At 32.6% G+C, this 25059-nt stretch overlaps 2 protein-coding genes across 3 annotated transcripts in view; one reads left to right on the plus strand and one right to left on the minus strand.

Annotated features, from left to right (window-relative positions):
• Positions 1-621: 621 nt before the first annotated feature.
• Positions 622-2877, plus strand: LOC124094633 (male-specific lethal 3 homolog). The gene has a single exon (XM_046447546.2). It carries the CDS (start codon positions 637-639, stop codon positions 2209-2211), a length of 1575 nt encoding a protein of 524 aa, XP_046303502.1. The 5' UTR covers positions 622-636; the 3' UTR covers positions 2212-2877.
• A 118-nt stretch (positions 2878-2995) lies between these two features.
• The window catches only part of Lnpk (lunapark, ER junction formation factor), a 68283-nt gene continuing 46219 nt past the window's right edge, over positions 2996-25059 (minus strand). Inside the window, exons 9-13 of one of the 2 annotated variants that reach the window (XM_058580218.1) lie at positions 23326-23538; positions 13749-13839; positions 12506-12576; positions 11379-11549; positions 2996-4559 (exon numbers count right to left, since the gene is read on the minus strand). In XM_058580218.1, coding sequence (XP_058436201.1) covers positions 4324-4559; positions 11379-11549; positions 12506-12576; positions 13749-13839; positions 23326-23538 — 782 coding nt within the window. In that variant the 3' untranslated portion in view covers positions 2996-4323. Of the gene's footprint in view, positions 4560-11378; positions 11550-12505; positions 12577-13748; positions 13855-23325; positions 23539-25059 lie in introns of both variants that reach the window. The other variant, XM_046447514.2, reaches the window with a different exon arrangement.

Raw genomic sequence — 25059 nt, forward strand, 5'->3', positions numbered from 1 at the left:
TGACCCCATTCTGAGGGCATGATTGATCCCAGTGTCTTGGACCCTCAGGCCCCTACAGCATTGACATTCTCAATCCCTGAAGGATTTGCGTGGGTGTCAACATGTACGGGCAGAATTGCGTCTTGAACCCATCCCCCTAAATCTTTGGGGTCCTGGCCACATCTTTTAGTTTCTCTGGTCTGGGCGGTGGGCTGGAGTAGCCACTGAAGTCCTGTATCCCTAACGAAAGTGTATTTCGGCGGTTTGGGGACTAGGGCTGTCCTGATCCTTTGAGCCACCAAAACGAAGAGACAGGGGAGGCCCGGGTGCAGCCTGAGGTGCAGCCTGGGGTGCGACTTTTAGCAAGGCTTAGGCGGTGCCCTCAGTGAGGACATTTCAAGGTCTCTATCTGTTTTGGGTTTCTAAGTCCCTTTACTAAGCCTCTTCCCACCCCGCCCAAGAGTCTCAAAGGGGGACACGACCCCTTGTTGCCCCAGGTGTTCCTTCCTGGGATGTAACTGTGAGGGGTGTCGAAGTCTGACAGCCCATCAGGGAATTGGATGCAGCAGAGCCAGGGAGACTACAACTCCCAGAGGTCTCAGGGCTGCAATTCTCTTCTGTGGTCTGGACTCTCATTAGTGACAAATCAGCCGGCCAATGGCTTCAGAAACTTCACCCTGTCTCAAACTCGGAGACCAATCACGGAGTGCTTGGACGGATGTTTCCTATTTTGAGGCATCCACTCAGGAAAAAAAAAAAAAAATGATTGTCGATGTTATTGTTGGGAAAGACGAAAAAGGCAGAAAGATCCCAGAATATCTGATTCATTTTAATGGTTGGAACAGAAGCTGGGATAGATGGGCAGCCGAAGATCATGTGCTTCCTGATACAGATGAAAATCGTAGATTACAGTGTAAATTGGCAAGAAAAGCTGTAGCTCGCCTGAGAAGCACAGGAAGAAAGAAGAAGCGCTGTAGGTTGCCCGGTGTTGACTCTGTCTTAAAAAGTCTCCCTGTTGAAGAAAAAGATGAAAATGGTGAAAATTCCATAAGCAGTTCCTCTGATGACAGTGGTGAAGAAAAGGATGAAGAAATAAGTGAAGGAAGTGATAGTGAAGAAAAGACTGAAGTGAAAGAAGAACTAGAGCTGCAAACAAAAAAAGAAATGGAAGAAAGGACAATAACTATAGACATCCCCGAAGTTCTGAAGAAGCAGCTTGAAGATGATTGTTACTATATTAACAGGAGGAAACGGTTAGTGAAACTTCCATGCCAGACCAACATCATAACTATTTTGGAATCCTATGTGAAGCATTTTGCTATTAATGCAGCCTTTTCTGCCAATGAGAGGCCTCGTCACCATCATGCTATGGTACACGCCAATATGAATGTGCATTATGTCCCAGCAGAAAAAAATGTGGACCTTTGTAAGGAGATGGTGGATGGATTAAGAATAACCTTTGATTATACTCTCCCACTGGTTTTGCTCTACCCATATGAACAAGCTCAGTATAAAAAGGTGACTTCGTCTAAATTTTTTCTTCCAATTAAGGAAAGTGCCACAAACACTAATAGGAGCCAGGAAGAGCTCTCTCCAAGCCCACCTTTGTTGAATCCATCTACACCACAGTCCACAGAGAGTCAGCCTACCACTGGTGAACCAGCCACCCCCAAGAGGCGCAAAGCTGAGCCAGAAGCACTGCAGTCTCTGAGGCGGTCCACACGCCATAGCACCAACTGTGACAGGCTATCTGAGAGTAGCGCTTCACCTCAGCCCAAGCGAAGGCAGCAGGACACATCCTCCAGCATGCCCAAATTATTCCTGCACCTGGAAAAGAAGACACCAGTTCATAGCAGATCATCTTCCCCCATTCCTCTAACTCCTAGTAAGGAAGGGAGTGCTGTGTTTGCTGGCTTTGAGGGGAGAAGAACTAATGAGATAAATGAGGTCCTCTCCTGGAAGCTTGTGCCTGACAATTACCCGCCAGGTGACCAGCCTCCACCACCCTCTTATATTTATGGGGCACAACATTTGTTGCGATTATTTGTAAAACTTCCAGAAATCCTTGGAAAGATGTCCTTTTCTGAGAAGAATCTGAAGGCTTTACTGAAGCACTTTGATCTCTTTCTGAGGTTTTTAGCAGAATACCATGATGACTTCTTCCCAGAATCTGCTTATGTTGCTGCCTGTGAGGCACACTACAGCACCAAGAACCCCAGGGCAATTTATTAAAGTTTTAATGGTTCTATAAGAACAGTTGCTCTGTCTGGCTTTGTATTCTGGGTTCCAGGTTAAGAACTGATGAGGTACTCAGCTTTCTTTACAGAGAGCACAAACACTGGGCCTACCCTGGAGGGCTCTGTGAGAGGCAGGCTCTGTTATTTGAGTTGCCCACATACTGTAGTTCTTTGAGTTGTTGTTATAAATTACTTTCTAGGTGCCTGAACATGCTGTGATGTCACATTTGCTGCTGCACAGGCCATCTGTGATGGCAGGAAAAGAACAGTTGTGTTCATAAAGAAATGTTCATGAAAGCGTACATAGACGAAGTTGTTTTGGTAGATGTTGCAGTTTGTTGTTAGCAAGAACCACATTGTTTAGTTATTTGTTAGCATTAAACAAAATATTTTTGCAAACTATTTTCATTCTTGAGAGGAGGCTAAGCAACTCTGTTCAACGAATTGTAGTTTGTACTTAGAAAGTGCAAAATAGTCTCAAAAGTACTTTAGAGGGAATTGATATTGACGGCAAAAGAAAACTTGCAGCTATACATTTGCTTGTAACAGTTCCCTCTCTGTGAAACATTATTTTTGGTTATCTAAATATATCTAATGTGAAAACATTATTTTTGGTTATCTAAATAAAGCATTGCCTGTCTTGTTGGAGACTTTACAGCTATACTTTGTTGTGTAATGTTATGGTTCCATTTCTATAAAGTGTTATTTTTGGTGATCTAAAAAAAAAAAAAAAAAAAGAAATACCTGTCAGATATGAGATATTAAATCATAAAAATAAATTTTAAATAATACAAAAAGTTTTATTCAATTTTAATACCATGTACAACCAAAACATTAGCCATACACACATATTCTTATATTCCTCCCTTTGGCATAATAATTTGATTTCAATTTTTTTTGTATACTGGAGAAGAAAGGTTAAAAGGAAGCTGTAACAGATAATCACACTGTATTTAAGGCCCAAGTATTTTCATTCTGGGTCAAAGTTTTTTCCTACTTGATGCTTAGTGCACATATTTAATTGAATGAATTATCAGCAATTAGTTAATCGCTATTCACGCAAAACATTCTTGTCTCTCAAAGTTAAAACCTACGAATGGCCTAATGTGTTCCTGAATCAGAAAAACCTAACCTCTGATTAGAAACTATAAATGTCATTATTTCTCTGAACCTGAAAGGCAACAAGTCTGAAGAAATGCTTAATAATTTGTTCTAAGCAGAATATATACATCATACTGTGAACTCTTCCATCTAGGATTTTTCAGATAGCCAAGTCATCCACCAAAATACTATCTGAAGTCCAGATATTTAACAAAAACAAACTGCTGCCAGATCATCTTTATTTTCCTTAAATACACACAAGAGCACAAAATTCACTTATATATCATCATTATTTTACAAGTATAAATAATACTAAGAATTCAAGTACAGTCAAGTGCAGATGTATTTCCTATATGTTAATATGTAAACATAAACTAATTATATACATCATGTGCCTTTGGCCCAGCTGCAAAATAAAAGACATCAAAAGAAACACTGCACTTGACTGTTCAATTGCATTCTTGAGAATTCGTACCAATGCCTATGTAGTTACAGTTGTAACTTTCGTATCAATTAATGTAAACACCCAAATAGACATTTCCTCCCCACTGGCAAATATCTCAAAAGCTAAAATTATTTCCGTTCTTAATGATAAAGTACTCAAAATCTTGTGTTTAATTCCTTAAAACAAACACTATTAGAGAACTTATTCCTAATCAAAGTTCTTCCTATGTCAAAATAGATATTATTTATAGGTTACACATATAGAAAACAAGAATGCTTTTTTTAAAAACTTTTAGAATAGACAAAAAAAAAATATCTAAAAGCTGTCTAAAGAGTGTGGATCTTTATGTATTCAAAAGGTTCTTAATTAACTGATACCAGTTGCTCTTAATACCCAGTAGATATAACTCTTACACACTGAAATTGCTAGGCAATCTGAATTCAAATGATATCAAGCATATACTTAAAGGGGCAAAACAATTTTTAAAAAGTACCACAAAAAAGCAATAAATGACATCAATAAGACTACAAACATCCAGTTGAAGGCACGTGGAAGCATTTACTACTTTGTCATCAAAGATTCTCCACTTAGTTCAAGATCAGAAATAGAATCAGCTCTGGGAACTGTTGATTTGGCTTCATTTATTGAGGTTTCTTCATTCTCAGTCTCTTCTTTCTCCTCTGGTTCCTCTAAGCCAGATGCATTTTCAATCACTTGGTCCGTCTGCTCTATAGCTGATATTTTGTCATCTGTTTGCTCTGTATTATTATCTAGAATATCTTGTTCTTCTAAAGGTTCTGAAAAGATAAAGATTCAAGACTTCAGAATACCTAAATGTTAAAACCTCTAATTAACTAAAAGGTACACATACACATGGAAAACAGTAGAATGGCCTAATATTACTCTTACAATCTTTTAAAAGAGGTACTTAAATCTCTATAGGATACCATTTGAGTTAGTATGACTGAAGAATAGCCCCTAATCACACGTCACATATTTTTATACAAAATAAACTCCTGAAGATACATTTTTAAGTTAAATGTCCAAAACTCAAAGTTCCAACAGAATTATGTAGTATAGGACAAGTGTCCAACAAGCAAATGTATGCGTTCTCGGGTTGTGGGTTATGTTTTCTGAAGAAACTGTTTCCCCTGTACCCAAGAAACTCTGTAAGCAATGTTCAAATAAGTACTTCTGTATTTGTATTGTGCATACATATGTATGTATGACAATGTTTTTCTCCAAAAGCATGCCAAGTCTCCCCTTCTCCTCAGCAAGGTAAGTCTTTAGTATTGAAATTTCTCTCTAGCATGCTAGAGAGAGAAAACAGATGTTTTTCTTTGTTTTTTTTTCAATCTTGTCTTAAAAACTGTCTTGGTCTCTACCTAAAAAATGTATTCCCTTTAAATTTTCTTTTTGAGTTTTATTAAATTTAAACCTCTTAATAATAATTTAATAATAACAATTTTATTAATTAAACTGTCTAATTCTTTAAAGTTTAAAAAACAGGATGGAGGAAAGGAATAACAGGAGCAGACAAGCTTTGGGCTACCCAGTTTCCAAGTCAAAGAGAAAAATCTAGTTTTGAGGTATTTCTTTTTGTTTTTGAAATAAACAGTAATTAATATTCTTGCTAAGAGAAATACACTTAAAACCACATAAGCTAAGCAAAAAAGCAAATTTTCTACTTCATTGAAGATTCCTTATGATATATTGTAAATAATACTGATTCAAAAAAATCTGGAGGGAAGGCCAGTCTATTGGCAAAAAGTTCTAGTTAAATTCCTTGCATGGTATAAACCAAAGTTTGCAAACTAAATAAATAGAATAGTTCTACAAAGAATTATGTTATACACACTCACTTTAACATGGAAGTCTTAGAAATTCATGGTTTTACCATAACAGTTTCAATAAAGACCAATTATTCCTTTCTCACATGCTCTATGCCAAGACTTTAAAAATATTTTTAAAGTATTATTTTCTTAAACATATGGACCCTGGACTCTGGTTTACAGAATTAATAACTAACTTCTTCCTCTTTATATATGGAATAAAAGGCCTAAATTCCAGAGATAGTGACATTCAACTTAATGAGATCTTACTGTACAATAATTTCATGTGATCACAAAAAGTAGTGGGGCATATTCATAAATCATACTTGTGACAAATATCATAAAAATTCTACTTGTATCTTAATACAAAACTTAAAATAGTATCACTGCACCACTGGGAATCTTAACAAAACTCCAATGTAGAAAAGCAGCAAGTTATTCAAATTTTGTTTTTTGAGTACTCTAGGGCACACAAGAAACAGGGAGAAACAGCAAATGAAACTCTATAGACATGTACAAATTATTTTTGCTACAAAGACAAGCAAGTTCTTCTGCAGAAAACCTTAGGAACTGCCAACCATCTACCCTCACAAAAATAATCCAGTGTAGAATTTTAAGAGTCATAGTTTTCCACAACTCTCTGGCCGTAGAGCAATACCTACTTGGCAAGAACTTTCCAGTGTATTTAGTAAATGTTTAGTAAGCCTTCTGAAATAAACTAATAAAATCACTCAAAGTGAAACAAGGAAAAGACAGAATCTAGGATGCAATAGTAAATAAGTAAATATAGGACACACAAAATCATATTCTGACAGACTGCCTCAATATTGTACTAAAATGGGAGAGGTATCAAAGTTCATGGTTTATTATATTAAAGTGTTGATATTATTTTTTCAAAAACATGCTCTACTAGTCAAAGCCAATTTAAAAATTCTAGGTTCATAAAAAAACAGTTAATACCAAAAGGAGAATTATAATACTGAAATTGTTAAGTGTCTATAATACATGAATTCAAAGAAATACAATGAGCTGGCACAATTAGAAAACATGACACACAAAATTTCCAGGCAATAGTGTATTTCAGAGAACATATAGAACACTAAAAAATTGGTGAAATAATGAGAGGGGTTTGAGAATGATCCAAGAGCCCATTAATAATTACTTTTGTTCCCTGGGGTTGTATTATAGTTTGGAACTGAAATGTCCCCCAAAAGCTCATATGTTGAAATCATGGTCTCCAATGAAGCAAGGTTCAGAGCTAGGCTTTTAGGAAGTGACTGGATCATGAAGACTGATAGCTGAATGGACTACTAGGAAGTGGGAAGAAAATGGGTCACTAGGTGCATGTCTTGAAGTATTTATCTTCTCCCAGACCCTTCTTCCTTATCTGTCTGCTTCCCAGCTGCCATGAGCTGAGCAGCTTTCCTTTGCCATGCCCTTCCACCATGATGTTCTGCTTCACCTAAGAAATATAGCTGGCTGACTATGGATTCAACTCTCTGAAATAGTGAGCCAAAATAAATCTTTCCTCCTCTAAGTTGTTTTGGTCACAGCAACAAAAAATTAATAGAGGTTGATTTGCAGGAAAACAGTATTAAAACAGTAAAGTTACAAAAAGTTGGTATGTGACATGCCTTATAATGCAGACTTCAGTTACTCTAAATGAGATAGGTATTTGATGTTTAGAAGTCAATTCCATTTTGTAAGAAATCATACAAACAATATCTAAATGCATTAGATATAAAATATTAACAAAAAATTTCATATTAATTTAATAATTAATCTCAGACATAATAGTAGGACTATTTTATGTCTCAAACTACTTATTTTCTATAGGAGGGCATCATTCACTTAGTCTAATAAAATCAATATTTTTTTTCATGAAGTTGTAGTTAAAAATAGCTTACTAGTATAACTATATATTATAAAAGATGTTACTATTTGGCAGTAAAATACTAAAAAAGAAACCAGTCTTTGTGTTCATACTAAAAAAACAGGCCTACTTTTCCTTGTATGGCCCAATTTAAGACTAAGAGCTGGTAACAACTACCTTACCAACCTAATTCTATCTGTAAGAAATGTTCAAAGAAACATCAACATCTATAATGCCAAAAAACCATTATACCACAGTATGATAAAAACAAATGATCTACAGAATTTCCTTCTCCACTCTTGTCCTCCACCCCCACCCCCAATATTCTTGAGAGAGAAGTTTTTTCTACCAAATGGTAACAATTGGCAACCAATTGTTTGGGCAAAATCTCAACTCAGCTAGATAACTCAAATTTATAAAACTGAATGAAAAATTGTATAACAAATACCACTGCCTTATCTATAAACCATGCAAAAACATGTAAGAACTTCATAATGCCTTTAGGTTTTTATCCTAGTTCTTAAAAGAATAATTTTGTAAGAAAATTTAAAAATACTAATTTATTTTTGCCTAACACATTAAAATTACATATCAATTTATTAAACTTTGAAGATGTATAGTAAGATTATTTTATATTTTATTATAACAACCTTCATTTATTTTTGCCTTGCTAACATATTAGTGTTCACTATATGTGTAAACTACAAACTTACTCAAAGAATGTCATTAAATTAAAATTGACAATTGTCTTTGAACAAGACAGTTTTTATAAGATTTTCCTGCCTTCAGGAAAACCATCAACTTTATATTTAAGGAAGAACCCAGCCCAACCCAATGACTCAGTGAATAAAATTTAATTAAATTATAACCACTTATGGGAAAATAGCTAGTACTCAACTTAAAAAGTTTTATTATTAAGAAGTGATCTCAATTTAAACTATTATGTGAAGGGGTTTTAGAAAAAAAAAAGTAAGACAGCCCAAAGATCTTTGTGTCTTAAACAAACATATGAGAATATACTATAGGCAAGTTTACATTCTGAGAAAACTGAACATAATTAAATATAAACAAAGGCATAAGATTTTAGGACCTGATGAAAATTTTCATTATCAAATAGTTCTATTTCCTGTAGCATAATAACAAAACTACTAAAACCAGAACTTTCCCTTATTCAACATAACCTAATGGTAACAGTATTTGCATAAAAGAAATAGAAACCAGATTATCAAGATGAATTTAATTTTGTATAAATTTTACTATTTTTAATAGTATTGATTAGATGCCATAAGTTTTATTAGTAAGTTATTCCAGTTGAATAAAAATTGTCTTCCACTAAAGTAATTACATGAAAACTTCTAAAATAATTTTATGAGACCTATACAAACACAACTGAGCAATGAAAACACAATATTAAAAATTTTTAAACATGTTGGCAAAAAAAAAAAGGTCACCGTACTTGCATACTAACAATGTAGAAAAACATAGTATTCTAATGATTACCATATCTAACAAAAAGAATGCTACATATCAGATATCTTAGAAAGCACATTTTTTTTAACAAAGTCAAAACTTTAGGATAAACCACATTAATATTACCTAGCAAAGATTTCAATATTACTGTACTATCATTTAATCATAAAAGAAATTGAGGAATCTAAAAGCAGTTCATTTTTTGGCATACCATATCTAGTACGCTCCCAGACAAAAAAGATAATCCATATCCCTAATTTCTTGTTTTTTTCTTATTTGTCACCAAAGCATCTGGATACATAAGTTCCGGTGGGGCAGGGGGGGATTACTTTTAGAAATTACTTCTATCTAGTAATTTAAATGATCAATTAATGCAAGAAATTTCTTCTAAGTCTCTTTGATGAAAACTTCCCAAAATTCCATATGTTGTTCTAAAGAGTGATACAAAGATTGTAAGAGCCTCGTGACTCATCCTAAATAAAATCTTCTAATATCAGAATCCAAACAAAACTCAATTTCGAACTCTTGTGTCACAGATTGGGAAAAAAATTTTTTTAAAGGTTCTTCTACTAATTTTAGATCATTCATATAAACGGTTACTGATAGTTGTTGAAGGAAGAGTTCAGACAGAAGAAAGTTACTTTTTGAGTCCACCTGTAAACATGATAATTTAACCTCTACAGTTCCTGCTACTATCAAGAAGCTATTTCAATATTTTACAATTACAAAAATTAAAGCAAGGAAGTTTTTTTCAGTCAACTTTATACATCATTGAAAAATTTAGAAATCAAAACTCTAAGCTCCCAGCTAACATTAGCTGCTGCTACACAGAGCAAATCATTGAGATGACATAGTCTTATTTAATAGTTCAATTTAATTGTAAGGGTACACCACAGGCATTCAAAACAAATGCAGCTTCACTTGTTCACCAAAAATACTTCCAGAAATTACTTAAGAAATCCAGCTTGGAACTCATAACTGTATCATAGTATGGCAATAAGAGTCTTGGAAAAAACTTTCAATCTTCTGGATAGCCAAAGAAGAAAAAGGTGCTTGTAGCCACTTTGATGAATCCGAAGAGAAGTACTACTACTCAGACCCTGCCTCAAGTTTGATCTTCAACTATTACCATTACCTTATTGGGGTTGAATTTGAGCCAGTTAGACTTCATTCTGGAGATTTCAGACAGAAAATGAGACATCTGGGATATTGTTCCTCCTAGATTAGATGAGAAGGAAAGGTATAGCTGGATGTTTGCTAACTATCTATCTTGACCTTAGCAGAGAAGATAAAGCATGGGACCCATTATCAAGATTTTTATTTCACGTGCTGCTTTTTCTTATCTTTTCTTCCTTTTCTTAATCCCACTACTGGCTTTTGAATATTCACTTTAGCTTTCATAAGCAAGTTTACTCATGGAAAAGACTTCATTTTTTTCCTTTAGGCATCTTCAGTATGAAATCCTTTAATTTTCAGTTCCAAGAGATTGCAATGGCAAGGCTGATGATTTGCTTGTAACAGCATGCAGCTCAGAGCGTGACTTTTAAGCGGGGGGAAAAAAATTGACCATGTGTTTGGAGTTGATGTTGTAGACTTGGAGAAGATGAATGCATTGATTCGATGTTGGAAGTATACAGGTCTCTGTCATAACTATCTGTATTGAAATTTGTTTAGGTATTTGTTAGTAAGCCAAAAGCCAAGCCTAATTCAACACGCATATTTTAGATTCATTCTTCAAAGTCTAAAAATATTCTCAAATCTTACATAAAACTGTCAGATCTTTGATCTATATAAATGTTCACAAAACTTCCTCAAGAATTCCTAAAGCAGAATTGCAAGATGAATTCTAAAATACAAGTTCTGATAAAGTCTGTCTCTGTAAAATAAGGTTGAATTTATATCAAAGACTGTTAATCTCATAGACCTCTATAAATTGTTTCAATGAAACACAGTCCTGTTGACATAGTCATTCAAAAATACAAACACAACTTTTCAATTCCAAAGTTTCCTGCTTTCCAGTAATTTCTACCAATTCAAGTGGTAGACACCTATCTACTTTACCACTTTAATCCCAAATTTTCAAAGTATTTCATAATTATAAATAATTGTTTCATAATTCTAGTAATCTAATTTACTCAGATAAATTTTTCAATGATCCCATGAACACATCACCAGTCAAATTAGTTTTAGAAAAGTTTACTCCATAAACAATATTTATCTAATTGGTGCTATATGCTGCATATCACAATATAACCTGGATTTTAAAACTGAAACACATCATACCACTTACATAGGAGGCCATTAGAGCAAAACTGACATGTGCATGCTGCAAAATCTGGTAAATTAATCCACTGTTATCGCTAAGCATTATGTTTTTATTATGGTTAAACAGCATACATTATTAGTAAGAGACAAAAAAAAATTAATTCACATATTCATACCTTCACTGAGCTGGTTCTCTGATGAAAGCATACTTCCTGATGGTAAGGGACCAACTGAACTTGAACCTTCCACTCCCTGCCTCTTCTCAAAACTAAACTCTGGAAGCCTTGGAGCCTGGGGTCTGGTTTTTCTTGCAGGATTCAGGAAAAAACAGTAGGCACATCGAAAAGCTGCAAAATTTTTTTTTTTAAATAAGCAAAATCATAAACCAAAGAAAGTTCAAAGACTAATCAGATAATTCACAAGATTACTTTTGTAAACAAAGAACCGTTCAAAAGCTATTTATACAATTTGAAATTCATGTTGTTATTATTTTTATTTTTTATGGGCACTGGGGATTGAACCCAGGGGTGATAAACTACTGAGCCATATCGTTAACAGTTCTTATTTTTTGAGACAGGGTCTCACAAAGTTGCTTAAGGCCTCACTAAGTTGCTGAGGCTGGCTCTGAACCTGTGATCCTCCTGTCTCAGCCACCTGAGCTGCTGGGATTACAAGTGTGTGCCACCACGTCCAGAAGATTCATGTTATTTTAATCACATCATGGTAAGTTTTCTAAACAAAGTTATTTTAAAACATACCTCCTATTATTATTAGAATGAGAATATTGATTCCAAAGCAGAAAAGACTATACTACTAATGATTTAAATATATTACTGAATTCGTATTTCTAGTCAACAGAACATTAGATATTCTAAAATCTAGAACCCTGTTTATTTGCCCAAGAAAATGCAATATGTCATATTTCAGAATCAAAATTTATAACAAATATTTGATACATGTCTGCACAAGAGAATCATCTGGGAACTTGAAAGAAAATGCTGATGCTTAGACCCCAATTAAATTGGATTCTTTGTTGGTGGGTCCGAGGCATCATAATTTTTTAAAAACTTTTGGGTGATTCTGAAGCACATTTAGTTTGAGAAAAACTCACTTAGTCACTGTATATTATATGAAGAAGAAACCTTAGTTGTCTTCCCTGCTTTGCTCTGGGTATTAAATAAAGACAATATGCCCAGCCAATGTATACAAAGACAAAATCTAAAATAAAATGGCATTGCATAGGAAGTGGCATAGAGTAAAATACTTGAGTAAAATATATGTCTCACTGCCCAATAATTCTTACCAATGTATTCAAATTCTTCCTTCAAAGCCATGCCATTATGAGAAAAACACTGCTGACATATAAGAGCATACCTACACCAAAAGGAAAAATAAACATACCAGTCACAAAAACAGGCAAAGTCACGGGAAAGGCTATTTTAGCCATCATGGCTAATTTATATTTTAAAACAACTAAACACGCTATAATAGATTAGATACTATTTAGAATATCATAAACAATACTCCTTAAAAGCCTAAGTTAATCTAAGCCAAAGTCTCAACCTTTTTAAAAGATAATTCATATATCAAATTAAAAATAAAGTGAAGAAATCCTTATTAAGTCAGCAGAAACATATCTGATAACAGTACACTTAAATTCCAGTGTTTCCCAATGTATATTCTTGGGGGTCATAGTTTCCAAATTTGTAGTCAAATATGTTTGGAAAAGATGGAACCCTCTTGAAGATTCACAATGAATATAATTAAAACCTCTGAGAAATCTTGCAATAAAAAATACATTTAATTTTATGTAATTTAGTCCAAAGTTAACTTCTAGACAACATCATTCCTATACTTTTCTGTTACACTTAAAAATCTACTATATATATTGTCTGCTCTCTGAACATCTACTCAACAAATAGTTGGTTCAATCCAAAGTAATTCTGTTCTAAATAATATATAATTTATTTGTTAACATTAAACTCCGGTATCTTCTATTAAAATGATAATATTAACTCATAAAGTTGTATCTACTCTACTATCCAATGAATACTTTAAGCTTATGCTAAGACAACTGCTCTGCTCACGTCACATCTATCTTCCTAGAGTTATAATTAAGATAATAATTGGAAAAATATTTTGATAACTTTAAGTGCTAAGTACACGTAAATGATTTTCATTATCATTAAAACCATTACCATCACCATGTCCAGTAATGACATCTACAAAAATCCATTTTTACAACCTACCAGGTTTTCATTATTTTTGTGATTCAAGTTTAAACATTTCAAAGAAAGAATTCCAGTTCTATAAAATTAATCTTTTGGGAGAGTTAATTTCAATTTTTTACAAATGGATCATATTTACACTACTTTGTCCAAATTCCTAGTAAAACACAACTGAACACATATTATTTTATACAAAACTCTATTATGTTCTAAAAATCAGGAAATGGGAGCCACAAAAGTATAACAGCTCGTGTGTATACACACACATCCATACCAATATTTTCATCTTCCTTTATCTACCACCCAAGCAAACATTACCTGTTCTGTGGACCATCACCAACTAAATATTCAACAATCCTATCCAGAGCACCTCGTTCTCGGGGAAGAATGGGTCTTGCCAAAGGTGGACCTGGAGGATGAAGGCCTATTAAATAAATAAATATGCACAAATAAAATTTATATGAATAAGATACAAATAAAATTTAATTCAATTACCAAGAACTACGTATGCTTGCTAGAACTCTTTTGGAAGATTTTAACAAAACAGTAAAATATTAATTCTTATAAATCTCTATAAAACACTTAAATTTTCATTAAAAATAATATACTACAAAAATAACTATTTAAATATATGCTATATCAGCAACATAATTAGGAGATAAAACCACGTAAGATTCTGTACAAACTAATTTTTAACACACCCAAACTCTTAAAGCCCTGTAAAAATAAATTAGAAGACTTCCATTTTATATTCTAAAAGAGTAACAAGGATAAGATTTACCACCCCACCTAAAACACTATGCAAAATATAGGAACTAACAGACTATTAAAAACACAAGATAACAGGCTATGTAAGTTAATGTTTCTTTAGTGACTAAAACAAAATATGCCCAACAATTGCCTCAGTTTACTGCCTACAGGGTTTCCAGGAAGTGCGCAAGGAAAGTAAAACCAGAGAAAGTACAGCAGTTACAGCAGTTCCCAGAGTTGAGAAGAGAGTACTGGAACTCTGGGGAAGCCAGGGCAGCTCGGGTTCATGTGAAAGAGTACCAAAGAAGGGAGATGGCACAAAGATAGAATACTTAAAGATCTTCAAGAGGGTCTCCCAGAGTACTAGGCAGATTAATGACCAGTGCATGCATGTGAGGAAACTACCTCAGACTAGAAGAGCCAACCAAAAAGATGAAAGAAATCAGTACTCACAAGGACAAAAATTACTGCCTATTAAAATAGCTACAGTGGAAAATGTAACACACAGGTCAATGGGCAAAGTATTCAGAAGAGTTTTGTGGAGGAATAAAAAAATTTTACATTGTCTGGCACCAAATCAAAAATTACTAGCCATGCAAATAAACAAGAAAGTAACACCCATTAATAAGAAAAATTAACCAAAACTGGCCCAGAAATTGACAGCTGACTGGTCAGCAAAAACATAAAAAACTTATTTTGTCTTATCTTCCACGTTTGAGAATCTAAAGGAAAGATTCAGTATGTTAAGTAGAGACTGGAAAAAAATTAAAACATCTAAACTCAACTTCTTCAAATAAAAATTACAATGTCTAGGATGAACATTTTACAGGAAAGAGATGAACAGCAATTTAGGTATTGCATAAAAAAAAATATTGGTCAACTTGAGGATGTAGCAATAGAAACCATACAAAGAATTTTAAGGGAAAAAAACATCAGCAAGTTGTGGGACAACCTCAAGCAGATATAGATATAAAATATACACTCAAAACTGAAAGAATTTATCACTAGTAGAACTACTTTATAAGAAACAACAAAAATCAGGCAGACAGAAAGTGACAACAGACAAAAAGCTGCTATGTGAAGGAATAAGACGCATCTGCAAAGGTTACCATGTGGGTAAACAAGGACACTTTTTATTATTTGAGTCCTTTTAAAAGATAATTTACTATTTAAAGGAAAAATAATAATTTATTATGGGATTATAATATACATAGAAGTAAAATGTGTAACAATAAAAGCACAAAGACCAGAAGAGAAGCAAAGCACAAGCAAATTGTTGTTAGATTCTCAAAACTATATGTGAAATGGTATCATATCATTTGAAAGGGTTTGTGATAAATTAAAGATATACACTACAAACCCCAAAACAACCATTAAAAGAACACAAAAAAGTATTATAACCAATAAGACAGCCAATAAGATTAAATGAAATTATAAAAGCTAACCCAAAAAAAGGCGGAAAAAGAGAAAAGGGTAACAGAAAACAGAAGGGAAAAACAAAAAACTCAGATGGAACATTTGAACTCAAACCCAAACATGTAAACATATAAATCATTATATTAAATTTATGTGACCTGAATATCATCTTAATGAAGAAACAGATTATAAGAATGGATAAAAATCAAAAAGAAATAGATAAATACACAATTTTACTTGAAGATTAATATTTTTCTCAATAATTGATAAAATAAGCAGACAGGAAAAAAAATCAGGAATAATACAGAACACTTGAACAACTACTAACTTCACCTAACTGACATTTATACCTGCTGCTCTACCTAAAAGGGACACACTGTATATTCTTTTCAAGAAAACATTTACCCATATATGACATTCTGGACATAAAACAAGTCAGAGTATATTTAAGAAGATTCAAAGCATACAAAATATGTCTTCTGGCCACAACAGAAATTAGGAATCAGCAACAGAAAAACATTTGAAAAATCACTAAATATTTGGAGGCTAAATAACTTACATCTAAAGTAACCCAGGAGTCAAAGCAAAAAAATCAAAAGTATTATAAAGTATTTTATATAATACTTTATAAAGTATTTTAACCAAAAAAAATTAAAAATTTTGATATACAGTTAAAGTAGTACTTAAAGGAAAATTTATAACACTAAAACCTGTTTTTAAGAAGATACGTTCAAAATCCATGATTTCGGTTTCATTCACAACTTCAGTTTCTACCTTAAAAAACTAAAAAAGAAGAGCCAGGCATGGTAGCACATGACTGTAATCCCAGTGACTCAGGAGAATGAGGCAGGAAGATCGCAAGCCTCAGCAACTTAGTGAGAGGCCCTAAGCAACTTAGCAAGACCCTGTCTCAAACAAGCAAACAAAAAAGACCCTGTCTCAAAATAAAAAACGACTTGGGGATGTGGCTCAGTGTTGAAGCACCCTGGGCTCAATCCCCGGTACCAAAAAAAAAAAAAAAAAAAGAACAAAACTAAAAAGGAAGAGCAAATGAAACCCAAAGGAAACAGAATAGAATTTTAATAAAATAAAATATATAAAAATAATAGATAAAAGCTGGTTCCTTGAAAAGATTAATAAATTGACAAACTTATAGCCAGACTAATCAGAGGGAAAGAGAAAACATTCCAAAACACTTGTATCAGAAGTGAGAGAAACAGAACTGTGGTTGTAGGTCAGTGGTAGAGCACTTGCCTAATTCGTGTACGGTACTAGATTTGATCCTTAGCACCACATAAAAATAAATAAAATAAAGGCATTCTGTCAATCTACAACTACAAAAAAAAAATTTTTAAAAGAAGTGACAGAAACAGCATAACTCCAGATTGTAAAAATACTAAAAGAAATATTATGAACAATGTTATGGCAATAAATTCTAAAATTAGATGTAACATCCCTTGAAAGACTACCAAACTACCAGATCTCACTCAAAAAGACACAAACTATTTGGTTTGCTAAAATTTTGTCAAGAATTGTTACATCTTGCACAAAACTCAACTCAAAATGGATCAAGGACCTAGGAATAAAACCAGAGACCCTGCATCTAATAGAAGAAAAAGCAGGCCCTAATCTCCATCATGTGAGTCTAGGCCCAACTTCCTTAATAAGAACTCCTATAGCACAAAAATTAAAACCAAGAATCAATAAATGGGATGGATTCAAACTAAAAAGTTTTTTCTCAGCAAAAGAAATAATCTGTGAGGTGAATGGAGAGCCTACATCTTGGGAGCAAATCTTTACCCCTCACACAGAGCACTAATCTCTAGGTTATATAAAGAACTCAAAAAGCTAAACACCAAAAAAACCCAAATAACCCAATCAATAAATGGGCCAAGGACCTGAACAGACACTTCTCAGAAGATGATATACAATCAATCGACAAATATATGAAAAAATATTCATCATCGCTAGCAATTACAGAAATGCAAATCAAAACTACTCTAAGATTTCATCTCACTCCAGTCAGAATGGCAGCTATTATGAAGACAGACAAAAATAAGTGTTGGTGAGGATGTGGGGAAAAAGGTACACTCATATACTGCTGGTGGGACTGCAAATTGGTGCAGCCAATATGGAAAGCAATATGGAGACTTGGAAAATTGGGAATGGAACCACCATATCACCCAGCTATCCCTCTCATGGGTCTATACCCAAAGGACTTAAAAACAGCATTCTACAGGAACACAGCCACATCAATGATCATAGCAGCACAATTCACAATAGCTAAACTGTGGAACCAACCTAGATGCCCTTCAAAACATGAATGGATTAAAAAAATGTGGCATATATACACAATGGAATATTACTCAACAATAAAAGAGAATAAAATGATGGCATTTGCAGGCAAATGGATGGAGTTGGAGAAGATAATGCTAAGTGAAGTTAGCCAATCCCAAAAAAACAAATGATGAATGTTTTCTCTGATATAAGGAGACTGATTCATAGTGGGGTAGGGAGGGGTAGCAAGGGAGAATAGATGAACTCTAGATAGGACACAGGGGTGGGAGGGTAAAGGAGGGGCCTGGGGTTAAAAATAATGTTGGAATGTGATGATCATCATTATCTAAAGTACATGTACGAAGACAAGAATTGGTGTGAATATACTTTGTATACAATCAGAGATATGAAAAATTATGCGCTATATGTGTAATATGAATTATAATGCATTACACTGTCATATGAACATTTTTAAAAATTTATTTTAAAAAATGAATAAATAAAAAAGGAAAAAAATCTGTTACATCTTGGGCTGGCGTAATAGCTCAGTGGTAGAGCACTTGCGTAGCATGTGTGAGGCACTGGATTCGATCCTTAGCACCACATAAAAATAAATAAAATGAAGGTATTATGTCTGCCTACAACTAAAAATATTTTTTAAAAAGAATTGCTGCATCTTATGTTCACATGTGATATTATTCTACAGCTTTTCTTTAAAAAACTGAATTTTCAGTGGGGAAAAAAAAGAAAGAAGATCCTTTTCCACAAAGGAAACACTAAGCCCGATGCTTCAATTGGTAAATTCTACCAAACATTTAAGGAAGAGGCAATACCAATTCCATACAAACTTATCCAGAAAACTAAAGAAGAGCTATGAGGCTAGTATTATTCTGATGCCAATACCAGACAAAAATATTAAAATTATATATATATATATATATATATATATATATATATAAAATACTATTAATTGGTCTGTAATATTAATATATATATTAATATTACAGACCAATATACCTTGACATAAACATTTTTAACTAAATGTTAGCAAACTGAAAACATAAGGACCAAGTAAGATCTATCCTAGGAAAGCAATGTGGTTGAACATTTAATGTTCAATATAATTCACTACATGAACAGATGCTAAAACAAAACAAACACAATATGAACATCTCAATAAATGCAAAAAAAAGAAGTATTTTAAAAACCCATCACTTATTACTAACAACTGAATTGGCACTTCCTCAACCTGATACTTATTTAAAAGCAAACACACAGAGCTAACATAATGTGAATGGTAAAGAAGAATTGCCTTTCCCTAAGATCAACACTAAGATAAGGATGTCTACTCTTCCTCACTTCTATTCAAGATTGTATTGAAGGTTCTAGCTAGAGTAATAGGGTAAGAGAAATAAATAAAGGAAGGCCAGATTGGAAAGGGAAAGTAGGACTTTCTTTATTCACTGACAATGTGTCTATCTAAGTAGAAAACACTGTTATCTATACAAAATCTACTAGAACTAATAGTGAGTTTAGAAGGTTATAGGATATTAGATCAACATATAAAAATCAAGTATTTATATACTAACAATGAACAATTAGAAATAATTAATTGCAAAGGCACCAAAAATATAAAATGATTAGATGTAAATTTGGCCCAAAAATGGATAAAACCTATACACAAAACTATAAAATATTGGTAAGAAAAATTAAAGACCTAAATAAATGGAGAGATATACTATATTTAATAAATAAGATAATATCAAGAGACTAATGGGGAGTGGAGAGTAGAAGACTAACAGTTTATGTAATAATTTATATTAGATAAAAGTAATAGGAATCTTATATTTTGTACGTGGCTCCCAAGTCTGTGGACAAAAAAAAAAAAAATGTTTGGCTTTTTTCTATTTAAAAAACAAACAAAAGTTTGTTTTTTCAAAAACATTCAACCATTCAAACTTCATAAATTGTGACTCTATGACCTCTGAAAACAATTATTTATAGGAGATATTCTGAATTGAGAGACAACACAGAAGGTACTGAAAAGAAAATGAGAGAATAAAATGTGATGTTTGTCTTTATAAAACAAGACATAATGAACATAAGAGTAAGGTGGATAGCAATGAAGGTTTACGCAGAGACCTCAAAGGAGACTAAAATAAAATGGGACCTTCTTGGAACAAGTCTTGTGATACAAGAATACAAGGCTTTCAAAATGGTTGTGACAAAAAACTATAATGTATTCAAGACTGGCTTTAGAGTAATGATACTATATTAATATCTTAAAGGAACAAGATTGTCATTGAAAAATAAACTTGAATGTGGACAAAATTTCAACCTGAATAAGCATACCAAATTAGACTTTTTCCCTCAGTGCTGGGGGTTAAACCAAGGGTCTTTTACAAAGGCTAGGTGAGCACTCTACCAATGGTAGTATAACCTCAGCCCCCAGATTAGATTTTGAAAACATTTAACCAATTCAACTTGCTAGAATATTTCAGTGAATACGTCCACAAAGCAATCTGGATATATAAGCCAAGAGATCCATAAAAATATCTTAAAGCCCTTACATACTTTTAAAATAATGCATCTTCATACTCAAGCTATTATAGACAAGAGTAATTAATACAAATATCAAAAACCATCATTGTAAATATACTGGTCATTTTTACACAGCTTGGCAAATTATCAAGTACCTGCTGGTTATTAATTTTCAAACATATGGGAGCCCTATGGTAATACACATCAAATTGATTCTCTTTCACAAATATGGTATAATGAAAAAATGAATTATTAATCTTCTCTATAATAAATCATTTAACTCATTCATACTTTTGGCAATGTACAATGTAAACAGTCTTTCGCAAAGAAACTAATTTGAAACTTTAGGAAATATGTTATATTTACATTCATGTGAAATTTAGGTCATTGTTCCTTCTATAGCCCTATCCTTACATATAAAATACGGCTCTTACGATTATATAAATAGCTAAATTTTTATTTCTTTAAAACTAGATATACAGGCTGGGGTTGTGACTCAGTGGTAAAATGCTTGCCCAGCATGTGTGGGACACTGGCTTTGATCCCCAGCACCGCATTTAAAAAAAAAACTAAGTAAACAAAATAAAGGTATCAAAAAAAAAAAAAAAAACTAGATACACAAATGGATATAATTCATGTACTCACGCCAAAAAAAGTTCATTAATCAACCAGAACTTTAATTTATAAATCATGGGTATCCAAACTAAAAACTAACAACTGGAAAGATGAGTGATTTTCAATCAATTTAACTTTTCTCAATTTCACAAAACTATGTCTGCCTCATAGTGATGTCATATGTCAAATTTAAGTTTTATTTTAAATTCTTTAGAAGCTATGATTTGTATACATTTCATTTGTAGCCATCTTGTTTATAAATTAAGAAACAAATTTATTTATAAATTATTTCTAAATACAAATATGTAGTTGTTATAAATAAATACATAAATATTATAAATTATGTATTCGCAATGGAGTATACTCAGCCCCAAAGAAGAATGAATTTATGGCACTTGCCGATGGAACTGGAGACTATTGTGCTAAGTGAAATAAGCCAGTCCTAAAAAGTCAAAGTATTTCTTTGATATGCAGAAGCTAATCCAAAATAAGGTGGAGGGAATTAATAAAATAGAAAAATAGAAGAAAGACTAGTTAAGTAGACAAAGGAGAATTAAAGTAAAGGAGGAGAAATGGTATAAAGACAGTAGAATGAATCTAACCTAATATTCCTCTGTGTGTGTGTGTGTGTGTGTATATATATATATATATATATATATATACACACACACACACATATATGTGTGTATATATATACATAAATATACCACAGTGAATTTCAGCATTATATACATCCACAAGACACTAATTAAAGGGGGAAAAAACTATAATAGCAGAACAATCACTAAAGTACACGGATGGGAATGGGGGTGAGAGAAAGATGGGGAAGGAGAAGCACTGAGGCGTGAATTAGAGCAAATTATATTCCATGCTTTTATAATTACGTCAAAATAAAGTCTACTGTTATGCATCACTAAAAACCAATAGGAATACTGAAAAAAATAAAATAAATCATAATTATTTTTACAAATTTATCATAAATATATAATTGATAAAAATAACCATAAATATTATACATTATATTTAAAATATAAAATATGTAACATAAATATATAAATTATAAATATATTATCATCTTATAAATATATCTATGTTGACATATTAATATAAAATATTGTACTGTTCATATTTATAATATGTACATATATTAATACATGTACATATAATAATGTTTATATATAAATATAAATATCATAAATGTTTCCTATTCTAAAATCTTATGCTGTAATTTTTTAAAATAATTTTTTAGTTGTCAATGGACCTTTATTTATATGCAGTACTGAGAACTGAACCCAGTGCCTTATACATGCTAGGCAAGTGCTCTACCACTGAGCTAGAACCCCATCTCTTAGATGCTGTAGTTTTTAAAGGAAAAAAGGCAAAAAAAATCTATTATAATAATTGATTTTATTACATAAATGCCAATTATCTGATATCAACTATTGCTATGCCTGTCATCATCATAAATTATGTTAGTAATTAATCATGAATATCAAAGTAACCCAAATTAGAACTGAATATCCTAAAATAAAATAATTTATTATCATTAAAAAAAAATCTAACATGGAACTCTGTATAAAATAATGTGATGTGCTGAATAAAGCAATGGACTTCCGTGTCCCAACCACACTCCAAAAATAACCACAGAGTAATATATTATATGTTATGCTGTAAAATGGAATCTTCTCCTATAGGTCCACCAGACTGGAAAAAAAAAAAAAAAAAAAAGAATCTATGCAATAAGATAGTAAAGGCAAATGTTAATAGAACTCTATAGAGTATATACCAGAAAATAATAAGGTTCCATGACTTTAAAAGGGGGGAAGGGTGATCTACTAGTCCATATTAACAACAGTAACATTGGAAACCAAAATGCAGGACTATGCTTCCTGAAATAGGTTGTCATATTTAAGAATGTATTGCCAGAACTAGCAAAGAACATGAATACTTTCCAAAAGTATTCTCTTCTATCCCTATTACATATAAATCTGAACCTTCTAAAGTTGAATATAAAAAGATATGCTAAACTATTGACTACAGAATACTACAAAGTTTTATTGCCATTTAAACAAAGAAGCCATAACAGTTAAATGAGCTCAAGAAATAGGTTTCAGTATCACAAGGTGCCAGCTGTAAAGAGTTATGGCTAATTGAATATGGAACTCCTGCTTAATCAGATAACTGCTCTGCTATTTCCAAATGAAATGCCATTTCCATACCGTCTGAAAATGGCCTGTTTTATTGGTAACCAGAGAAAACAATATAAACTGTAAATAACATTAAGTGCTCTGTTTACCCATTCCAGGCACTGAAGTAGCAGGGGATCCAAGACGTCTCGATAACACATTTGATGATAGGGCTGGAGTAGCAGTTCTTTCTGGTGGTCCACCAGGGGCTGAAGTGTCCTTTGGTGGTCCAGGAGATACCGGAATTTGTGGAGGAGGGCCCTGATTAGAGGTTGCTGGTGTTGGAGAAAGGTTTCTTTGTACTGCAGTTCGCTGACGAATCTCTGAGAAGTGTAAGTATATATTAGATTGAATATTCAACATACCATATTTGCCAACACCACAAATGACACTTATTAAAATTCTATGGCACCAAAAGGTATTCTAGGATCAAAACTACTTGTAATGAGAAATCCATTCTGAACCCACAACTGGACATATTTACACAACAAACCTTGATATATCTACTCATCATCACCTAATTATGTCATGTTTGTTTACAGTAAACCTTCCTAACTATAATAAAAGAAAGTTTATCAAAATTAGTAGAAATTCCAAATAGCAGACTTGTTTGTTAAGACTCAAAAATAAGAATAATTTTAAGAAATAAGTGACTGCATATATTATGGAATTATGAAAAGAATAAGTAGTCACAGAAAGGGTTTTTAAAAAAGTATTCTTTAGGTACCATGCCAATTCTAATTTATACATTTCTAACTTTTTGCCAATATTTTAATATACGAAAAGTTGTATTCCATATGAAGTTTCATCATAAATAAATCTTAACTTTTAATTGTAAAAATTATAAGATTCTTTGTACAGGTCGGCAAATGTGCCAATTCCAGGCTGCCGCCTGCTTTTGTAGTTTTATTGGAACACGGTTCCACTCTCTTGTTTACATACTGTCTACAACTGCTTTCAAAGAGTTGAGTAGTTACAAAAGAGACCATATGATTCTCAAAGCCATTTACTACCTGGTCTTTTACAGAAAATATTTCATGACTCAATAACATAAAACTAAATTCTAACATTCCCCATTCCATCCTAATATCTTACTTGAATGTTAGCAGTAAGATCTCAAAAAGCCCTTTATAACTTTTAAATGCTATGTATCACATTAAATTTTTATAAGTTCTGAATTAGTGGGCCAAAACTAAAAAAGTTATGTTTTAATTGGCATGAAGAATAAACATGTATACTTCAAGAAGATAAACACTTTAGAGTTGGATTCAGATTAAATTAAAGACTTTTGTGAAAGGTTCACTGAAAGTATAGCTCCGGTGTCAGCTTTAAGTCCATATCAAACTAGTCTATTAACTAGTTAATAGTTAAGGTTTGGTTGAAATCTGGCTCTAGCTACATGACCTCAGATGGATTGCTTTGATAAACCTATTTCTTTATAAAATTATGATAAGATTCTTAACCCATAAAATTATTTTGAGGATTAAATATGATAATGTCCATTCACTAATAGCTGACATTTACTGAATAGTGTTTTCACACAACTAGGAATTTTCTTTTTCTTTTTAGTTTTTTGCAGAGCTGGGGATTCAACCCTGGGCCTTGCCCGTACAAAACTAGCACTATACCTCCAGCCCTTACTAAGTTATTTTCAAATTATTTCAGTGATAATTAGTAGAACCAACAAATTTTCTATTGGTTCATAATTCAGTTTCTAATCAAGCCATTTGCAGTTGCACATTAAGAAAGCCATTAAATGTGCACAAGTTACTGAAATCATATTAATATTTAATAATTTGTTAATTAAGAAATAAGCCATCGAATACTATAAATAATTTTTAGTT

Source organism: Marmota monax, unplaced genomic scaffold (assembly GCF_021218885.2).
Source record: "Marmota monax isolate L192 unplaced genomic scaffold, Marmota_monax_Labrador192_F-V1.1 WCK01_AAM20220418_F8-fsc00007, whole genome shotgun sequence".
Taxonomy (NCBI): domain Eukaryota; kingdom Metazoa; phylum Chordata; class Mammalia; order Rodentia; family Sciuridae; genus Marmota; species Marmota monax.

Excerpts from the sequence above, each read along its gene's own strand:
- LOC124094633 (XM_046447546.2), top strand. The coding sequence starts at position 637 with ATGGCTTCAGAAACTTCACCCTGTCTCAAACTCGGAGACCAATCACGG.